The sequence below is a fragment of the Macrobrachium nipponense genome, chromosome 18 (genome assembly GCF_015104395.2).
Source record: "Macrobrachium nipponense isolate FS-2020 chromosome 18, ASM1510439v2, whole genome shotgun sequence".
Classification (NCBI taxonomy): domain Eukaryota; kingdom Metazoa; phylum Arthropoda; class Malacostraca; order Decapoda; family Palaemonidae; genus Macrobrachium; species Macrobrachium nipponense.
In genome coordinates, this window is record NC_087211.1 from 48,174,508 (window position 1) to 48,184,507 (window position 10,000).

At 39.8% G+C, this 10,000-nt stretch overlaps 1 protein-coding gene across 3 annotated transcripts in view; it reads left to right on the forward strand.

The window, feature by feature from the left end:
- The first annotated feature begins 135 nt into the window (after positions 1–135).
- Positions 136–10,000, forward strand: part of LOC135197022 (E3 SUMO-protein ligase EGR2-like) — a 117,696-nt gene continuing 107,831 nt past the window's right edge. The window contains exon 1 of one of the 3 annotated variants that reach the window (XM_064223926.1): positions 136–2,509. In XM_064223926.1, the coding sequence (XP_064079996.1) occupies positions 2,473–2,509 (37 nt within the window). In that variant the 5' untranslated portion in view covers positions 136–2,472. The remainder of the gene's footprint in view (positions 2,510–10,000) is intronic. The other 2 variants (XM_064223928.1, XM_064223927.1) reach the window with 2 other exon arrangements.

Sequence of the window (10,000 nt, forward strand, 5' to 3'; positions counted from 1 at the left end):
CTGCGGACGATCCGCCTCGCGCTCGTTGTGCAAATAAACGCAATGAAGAGCCTACTTGGTACTCCTAAACCCATAGGCCTCCAACGCGATTTCGGTTAGCAAATCATCCCCCGAGACGGCAACGAGAGACTTTCGCGACGATTACGAACTGTCATCGGAGCCGGGGAAGTCGTCCGCGTTCGTTGCACGAAATGTCACGACGTGGGACAGGTGTAACTTCCGAAAAATCGTCTCTAAGTCGCGGAAAAACGACGCAGACTAGGCCGAGTGGACGGACCTCCATAGGCGTGCTCATAGAGTTGGCAACTTGCACTTCGTTTGAGAGGAACAGGAGACACTAGGACTCCCCATTAAGTGCGCAGAAAGAGTATCCGGGCGTCTGGCAGTGGTGCCTGAGGCTATGTAGGGGAGCCGAGGCGATTGTCACTTGTTTAGATTGTTGCGTCTATTGAGCCTTACAGAGATTCCGCGAAATCAAAGGAGCTAATGACAGCTTCTTGCGCCTCGAGTCACGCTGCTTCTGATTTCCGATTTGATTTGCCGTGTGACGGATGACTTTTCCTCTCTCCGCGTCGTCTCGTCCTTTCTGCGAAGAAGTACGATGCATCTTGGCTGGATACCTTGAGAAAGAAAGTGATAACAGTACATGAATGAGTACTACGCAGGGAAGTATAAATAGAAAGAGTGAATGCAAAACTGTTGTCAAGCAATTTCTTTCGAAAGCGGGTTCACGCTCTGCTGCAGCGAAGCAGCGTGCAACAGCGCTCCTTCATATCTATGGTGTGCGTGTTTTTTTCTTCTCCTCCTCTTCTTTTAGCGCGCCAGACATTTGCGGTTTTCAGTTGCATTCGTCGGGCGGAGGTGCTTGCTTGCGCGTCCGGTGGTTGTATAGAGCGATGGGCGGGGTGTAGAAGTGTAGAGTAGAGAGAGAGCGTGGTAGTAGTGGTTGGCCAAGGCATTGCAGTCCGGAGAGTAGAAGTGAGTGCGGTGGTGGTGGTGTTACACACACAGTGATGCTCCTCTCTCTCTCTCTTTCTCTCATCACAAACAAACACGCATCCTCGACACTCACTCACACGCACTCCCTCCCTCCCTCTCTCTTTCTCTCTCTCTGCCCATAGTTTAAGCAGAGCCTTACCTGCACTGTCACACCACCTCCACCTGAGCTACTGGTCGCCTCCTCCTCACTCGCCAGCGCTCGAGCGAGCCTCCTACAAGCAGACAGAGGCTCTGCTTGTATTGATTGCGGGAGTGTAGGTGACAAGAAGTGTGGTGAGGGGTGCAGGCTGGCAGGCCAAGCAGTGAGCCCTGGCCACCAGTAGAAGAGAGCACCAGTATCCCGCTAACCTTCCGTGTAGGTGGATGTCTGCAATACATCTCCTACAACATCACCATCCTCCTCCTCCTCCAGCAACATCGCATAACTCTGCTCGTCTGTCGGCCAACTTTTGTTAGCGTTCTGTTCCATGTTCCTTCGGGTGTGATACGAAACACGTTCAACTTTTTCTAGGACAGTTGAAGTTTTCGGTGGAGAAGAGAAAGAAAAACTTTTTTCGAATTCCAAAACTTGGAGTGTGAGTGTGTGTGTGTGTGTATGTTTGAAATGCACTTTACCTGCATTGTGTACCCATAGTCCCATTTTCCCATAAAGTGTGTTTGTGATCCTAGTCCCTCCTCCCCCGCCCCCCACACAAAAAAAAACATCCCCCCTACTCGATCGGTGTTTGTTTCTTGCCTTCCGACACCGCGAGATAATATTATTCCAAACTTTGACGGCATTGCAGAACTTGTGCACCAACTATTTTCCCTTTCATTCCGCCTATACCAACCATATCAGCCCTTTTGATGACGTCTAAACCAGCCGTCGCTAAGAAGCGTGAACCAAGTGCAATTGTAGGGGAGCGACGCACAAGCAGCAGAAGTAGTAGTAGTAGTCGTAGTCGAAGAAGTAACAACAACGCAACTTCACCGTCACTCGAGTACGACGAAAGGGGAGAAATACAGTCGGTCTAAGGAGTGAGGAGGCCTCCTGTCCTCTTGAGCCTTCTCGGGGGTCTTCTGTCTGTCTGTCTGTCTGTTATCCGTTGTCTGGAGAAGAAGAAGAATAAGAAGCAGGAGAAATCGCGCGACCCCGTCCTGTTCTGTCCTAGCAGCAGAAGCAGTTACAGTAGCACATAGGCCTATACGACACATATCAAGAAAGGGAAGGGCACCACCACCGAACCGCAGGCAGCCCCCCTACCTTACCCTGCCCACTCCCCCCGGCCCCCTTCCCTCGGAAGGGAAGGAAGGAGGAAGGCTCCTGGAGACGTAGCCCATAATGACTGGAGCTCTACGGAGACGAAGAGCATCATCGCCTACTGCTAGCTCCTACCAAGTGGAAGAGGGCTCCTCGCTGGTCCCCCTTTTGCAAGCACTGACCCCGTTTCTGTGATTGACAGAGGGACGCCCGTCTCGCAGAACGCTGCTTTCATGCTTTCGTCTGCCAGCGACTCCTTGCCCATATCAGGTACTTGAAACGATTCGTTTTTTCTCATTTTCATTGACTTTTTTCATTATTATTATTATTGTTATTATTATTCTTAATTTAGATTTTGAATCTTTCTCCTTCGTCCATTCCTATTTCCTTCTCATATATCCGAGTGTCGACTGATGGTCAGTTTTCTTTTCCTATTTTGTCAAGAGTGGAATTTCCTCCTTCGTTTTTTTCTCCTTTCCTTCTTTTAAATCATCGCGTTACGCTGAATGAGAATCATTCCGAGAGTGTTGCAAATTGAGAGGATTCAAAATTACTCCGAAGGGGCTGAGAAGTCCTGTGACAGATCCTCGCCGACGGCACGGCGAGTGTCAGGTCAACCGAGAAGAAGTCGTGAAAGAAACTGTGAAAGTCTCAAAAAGAAAGTCATTCAAAAGCCATACAAACAAAGTAATACTTCATAGTACCTACGGCCAACTACATCGGAGCATAATGGCAACCATAAGGACACGACTTTCTGATGGCCTGTATATTACATAAATAATAATTATTATTATAATTAACCCACGGGATTTTTTAAGACCTATATATGACACTGTTACGTTGACAGTACTCGTGCGTTTCTGTGGGTATCTGAATGGGCACCGTATAGTATTGGCACGGGCCTGTCATTTTTACATCTCATTACGTGATGGGTTTTTTTTTTAATCCTGTCAGATTTTATAAATTATGCATCTATAAAACCTTGCAAACAGAGGAAATGCTGAGCGTTTAAACTAACGGCCTTGAAACTGCTGCATACATTCAAAAGTTTGAACTGTGGATATGCAACTGTCAATGTATAAATTTTTTGTAGTCTCATAATGGAGGGAAAATACCTATCAGACGACACACTAACGCATTTTTTAAAAATAGTTCCATTTCCTTTTTGTGTACTGTTGTCAATACTGCCTTTTCCGGTATTATTTTTTTTTTCTTACATTTCTTCCACGTTGCCATTTCACAGAATATGAGCAGATTATCATATAGTATATATAGGCCTTTCGTTCTCTAGGTCTCCATAGAAATATTAAATAATCTAATGGTGTGGTGTGCTTGTCCTCTTAACCATTATTTTCCTCGTTAGGACGATTAGGCAACAAAAATAAATAAATAAATTAGTATACTATGTATAAGTATATGCATATACATCGTATTCCTCTCACGTTTAAAAAATGACATCATCGACGATTTCCTTTAAGAACTAAAAGTACATTTCTATTCCACGGCCAAAATGCGACCTGGAAAGAGGCACGGAGGCCATTAAAGCTAATGATGCCAGTCTTTTCCTACGTCTAACAGTTACTTTTAAAGTTGATTTTCTACTTTGATCTACATCGAACTTCTTATTGTATAGAGGAAAAATCCTCTAGGCATGACATACTATTTTTCCCCCCTCAGTTTCAATGCTAATAAAAAACACTAATCGCCTGTTTGTCCATCCATTTCACAACTAAGTACTAGGAAAAAAGTTCTCTGCCTTATTAATTTCTTATCTTTAATTACTGCTCTCAAGGAAAAAAAAATAGCTTCATTTCAAAGTTAGTTTTTCCTCCCTATCGTTTCGAACTTACTCTTTTATTAAACTACAAAAAATTACAAAAGAAAAATTTACAAATTACAGTGTCGAATGGAGCCAGGCATTGTGGCACCCTTCTGCTTCTTAGGCCACGTGAATGTTGGCTGTTATTTTCGCTGCATTTTGTCTAATCGGCAAATTTCGCTCGGTTCACATCTTCTGTGTGTGTGTGTGTGCGCGTGTGCGTGCATGTGTACCCTGCATCTTGGGCCTTCAAATGACCTTCGACCAGGAGACCTGTAAGTGGTTCCTCGTCATTTTCGGGGCTGTGTGCGCGCGTGTGTGTTTAATGTCAATGATGTGCTTGTGTCTGTTTTATGTGTGTGAGAGTTTGCGTAACATATCAACTGTTTTTAAATTGTGCGTAACTATATATATATATATATATATATATATATATATATATATATATATATATATCTTTAACATATAGTATGAATCTGTCCATCTTATACAAGTGGTATACGCCAAATGTGTGTGTATGTGTGTGTGTGCGTAACACTTGCATGTATAAATTTTTTTTACTGTCAAACTTCCCTCTACTTCCTTTCTGCATGCGTATATGCTTCACAGGTATACGCGTATACTTTTACAACCTCTGGTGCATCTCTGACCACTTGATACGCACGCAAATGCGTAACATACAAATTAATATTTGTTCCCTATCATACTTGCATGTGTATATGTTATTGCATTCAATTCCTTGTGTGTTTTGTTAATTTTCATTTGACGCCACTCATCTCTATGTATGTAATTACTTTGTTTAGCTCAGTAATTACCAGCATTAAATGTCTACAGTTTACGTGAATAATTGAATAACTGACTTGCCAATATAAAAGGAATAAAGTGCATTCCATGACGAATTAACGATAGCTAGGTTAATTTATAATAACAATAATAATAATAATAATAATAATAATAATAATAGTGCGAAGGAGTAGGAAATTATTTTTAAAAATATTGTTTTAAAGAATGGCAGCATCAACTGAATCATATATAATAATAAAATAATAATAATAATAATAATAATAATAATAATAAACTATGAAGGGAGTAGAAAATTACTTTTTAAAAATATTGTATTAAAGAATGGCAGCATCAGCTGAATCATATATAATAATAATAATAATAATAATAATAATAATTACAAAATGAAATCGGTATACGAAGGCAAATGGCCATAACGAAGGGATCACTTAATGCAGTTATCACCGTCAAAATGGGAAATATTGGATAATATTCCCTCTTTGTTTACAAACCACTAGATATTTTCGGCCAATTTACCTCTTTACCGGACTCGCAAATTCACAGGGCAAGAAAAAGAAAGAAAGAAAGAGGATTTTGAGGCGATGGATCTCCACATAGTTTTCTTTATTTAAATAAAATATCGGATATCATGTACTATTCATTTAATATTTTCCAGTCATTACCTCGTGTTCCCGGAGTTGCAAATTATCAAAAAGACGCCAGCGAACGAGCCCTTGTCAACAAGGACGGTGAAAGGATCTCCACTGAACGAATCCCCGTTCAGAAGTCGCAAATCGCAGACATCCTTTCTTTGTTTACAAACACGTATACGTAACTATCATGACCAGACTTTTCTTTTATCGAACTAACAAAACTTGTCCTGCAATCTGATAAAAGCGCGAAGAAGTTCAGGCAAAAAAGGAATCATATAGAACTCGGAAAGAGGCGAAATTAACTTTTTATTTTTTTCTTCCCCTCTCCTGCGTAAGTTAGATTCATTTTCCGCCAATATTAATTGGTAACAGTGATGCAGAACGCATTGCACGAATCCAGCGCGCGCGCGGATCGATCTATTTATGCGTATGGTCGAGAGCGTTTTCATTTGCCCGAATAGGAGAATAGGCTATAGTGTAAAGTTTGCTGTTGATAAATGCGTTCTTGTGGTTGTTTAGTGGAACGTCGTGTCTGTGTCATTAACTCTGCTTTTAAAGATTTTTGTTTTGTTTTACCTCTGTTATTGTTCCTATGTGGTTGAATTTTTTAAATATTTTTTCTGGCAATTTCTTGTTTTTTTATGGTTGATTTGCGTGCTTCAGGACAATTTTATCCTCATTTTTATACATTTTTGTTTACCGTTCAATCGGCTGTTTGTTGAATTATTTTCTTTTATTAGTTTTAACATATGATATCCTTGACAATGCTGTTTAGAACTCCTTTTCTTAAGTTTGTTTAATAAATATATATATATATATATATATATATATATATATATATATATATATATATATATATATATATATATATATATATATATTTGTCATCTTATATTCAACTGTCAGTGACTTTTTATAGGAATTGTCTGAAGCTGTCACCTTGCAGAAGAGTTTGCTCTGCCCTAACAGTGAAAAAGAAAGTATGAATTTCCTTATTAATGTGAAACTGACCCGACTCCAAAGATATATTTACTTTTGACCTCACCAAAAATATTTTTTATCACCAGAACATGTTTTACTTCACGAAAATATAAAGAAAAAATGTGCACAGTTTTCCTAACTTGAACGTCAAAATCTCTAGTTCCACCAGCATTTGATTCAGTTTAAAAAAAAAAAAATTAATAAATAGGCGTCACAATGACGTCGGCCAGACGTGCGTAACTTGTACTAACTGCCAACGCGTGGTAGCATACCTTGGTGGCGCCCCTCTACTATTACGGACTCTCGGCCGCCCTTTTCTGTCGTTAGGCTTATTTTTTGCATCCGTCATCACGCGACCTTGACCCTTAATTCCTTCCTTCATTAGAGTAGAAAAGTAGAACACGTTAGTCCTAAAGGAGTCACGTGCTTAGCAACTATAAATGTTGCCAGATGCAGGTCAATATTTTTCCTCGTACTTCCACACACGTGATTTCCCATCATCCTTCGTTCTTTGGCATTTGTGTTACGTTGCGCACGTTACTTTGCGACGCCAAGCGTTTTCAGTTATTTGAAATTCACAGCGCACCGGATTGTTTGGTGGGCGCACGCGCATATTTACATGTTTGTGTGTGTAGTATGTATGCTAGTGATAAAAATGTGCAGTGTATCGTACATTCAATACTGTTTATTTCACGCGTGATTTAACCGTACGTATATTTTCCACGTCAAAACATTTATAACAATTTTCGCCTCTATATTATCCTTGAATGTTCAGTCATGCATTCCTCTCTCTCTCTCTCTCTCTCTCTCTCTCTCTCTCTCTGTGTGTGTGTGTGTGTGTGTGTGGGGGGGGGGGGGGGGGGGGGGGGGGGGGGGGGGGTAAAAACTAGACCCAAAAACAGCAAGCGAGAGTCCCTCATATGGTTTTACTCCGTCGGGTATATATATAATATTATGTGTGTGTGTGTGTGTGTGTGTGTGTGTGTGTGTGTGTAGGAAGGACATGATATAGCTTAACTGCGAGGGAAGCATTTGAGACCTATATACCTCCCGAAGGAGGCAAGAGGAGCAGATATCAGCAAATCTTGAAATTTCGGTGAGGCCGAATAGCAAGGCCATTCACCTACCTACCTCTTTCTGAATCGAGAGGGAAAAACTCATTATTATACTAAGTCTTCCCCCCCCCCTCTCTCTCTCTCTCTCTCTCTCTCTCTCTCTCTCTCTCTCTCCTCTCTCTCTCTCTCTCATTCGCGAAAGAAATGTTAAAATTGAACTCTCTTGAATAACCTGGCATCGATAGTTAAAGTAGCGTGTCGTTAGGCCGATGGGGAACCCATAGATAGCCCACCCCCCATGCCCCCCCCACCCCAATGCCACCCCCTACCCCTGACTATGACGAAGCCAACGTGCTTTAAAAAAAAAAAAAAAAAAAAAAAAAAAAAAAAAGACCGCGACACTCTCTCTCTCTCTCTCTCACAGGACAAGGCTCAAGTAGTGACTCGATGTGAAGTCAAAAGTTTCCTAACTTATAGTATTTGAATTTCTTTATCTAGTTTTTTTTTTTTTTTGAAGGATATACGCCATTCGTAACTCAATGCGTAATGTGCATATGTTTCAGGGAATGTGCTCTATTTAAGTTCGATATCATGCAGAGTCTGCTTATTTGAGAGAGAGAGAGAGAGAGAGAGAGAGAGAGAGAGAGAGAGAGAGAGAGAGCATTAATATCTTTTGACCATTTCACAACGACTAACTTCAAAATGGGTTCCGATATTTTTTTATCACATAAGGTATGACGGTGCCCATTTTGTCCCCAGCCACTATCTCTCTCTCTCTCTCTCTCTCTCTCTCTCTCTCTCTTTCTCTCTCTCTCTCTCTCTGTGAAAACTACACCCAAAAACAACGAGGGAAAGCGAGAGTCCCTCCAATGCTTTTGCTCCGTCAGTATACAAATGACATCGGTGGATATTAAGCGCATTAATTTAATGCGTATACTGAAAAGATTCACGGATCCATACGCCATATACGAAGAGCCGGTCTACGCAGGAATAATTTTCCGCCCAGTTAAGTGACAGGATACAGACGCTCAGTGAGTCGCAGCTAAAATGAAAATTCGCTAAGCGCCGTTTTGATTCGCCGGAGAAGCGGCCGCGGTGCAGTAAACGGTGATATATTATTATTATTATTATTATTATTATTATATATATATATATATATATGTATATATATACATATATTATATATATATATATATATATATGTTATATATATTATATATATATATATATATATATATATATATATATATATATATATTTTGACAGGATACTTTAGTCTTGTGACGAGGCTGATCAAAAGCATGTGTAAGTAAGCATGAATACAGCAGCGCAGTTAGTACACACTATATTACCGCCGTGCTTGCAATTACACGGGAGTCAATCTAACGAGCCTTGCTGCAAATAAAAGGTTAGTTTTATGTCCGAACCAACATCGAGAATGAAGGGGGAATGTGCATGATTCCTTTAATAACATGACGATTTTTTTCCCTTATTGTTTTACTTTTTTTTTTTTTCTTTTCTTTTTTTGACGGCGTAGCCGATAAACGCATTATGGAGTGGTCGCATACAACGTTCGCACGCTAACGGAAAACGTCTCGGCTTTTATTTATCCTGAAATTCAGATCGAATTACGACGCCTTTATTTCAACAACAGATGAGTTTCTTCTTTTACAATACGAGGCTTTCGCACATGAATGAAAACTGACGTCACTTTCATTTCGCGCTTTTTTTGTTTTTTTTGTTTTTTTTCCAAATTTCAACTCGTAAAATAAAAGCGCCTCCAAAAAATTCCACGCACAACCCTACCTTATAAAGCCACACTAATAATAGATTGCAGCGTCGGCATTATACAAGAACGCGATTTGTTCTTATAAAATAATATTCCTTTGGCCTTGCCTATTTTTTTTTTTTTTTTTTTTTTTTTTTTTTTGTTTGCGCACGGTGTTGCTAACTCCGAGCGGACGACGACCTCTCGTCTCTGCTTTTGTTCGAGTCCATTTATAGATGTGGGTATGATCATCTCCTGTTTTTGTTTTTTCCTATTTTTTATTAACATTCGTCTTTCGCTTTTCTTAAATTTCTTCTATTTCTCTCCTTTTTCTTCTACTGAGATTTTTTTTTTTTATTATTCGTCTTTCGCTTTTCTTAAATTTTGTTCTATTTCTCTTCTTCTTCGTCTTTCTCTTCTGCTGAGATTTCTTTTATTTTTATTATCATTCGTCTTTCACTTTTCTTAAATTTCTTCTATTTCTCTTCTTTTTCGTCTTTTTCTTCTGCTGAGATTTGTTTATTTTTTATTTGGTTTGTTTCTTTTCATTCTTCATCTTCGGATTTTTTTTTCTGTCTTTTGTTCTTTGATTTTTTTTTCTTCTTCTTCAAGGTTTTGTTTTTATCTCTCTCTCGATAAGATTTCTTTTTTTTTATTTGTTTCTCTTCTTTCTTCACCTTCTTCGGATTTTTTTCTTTCATT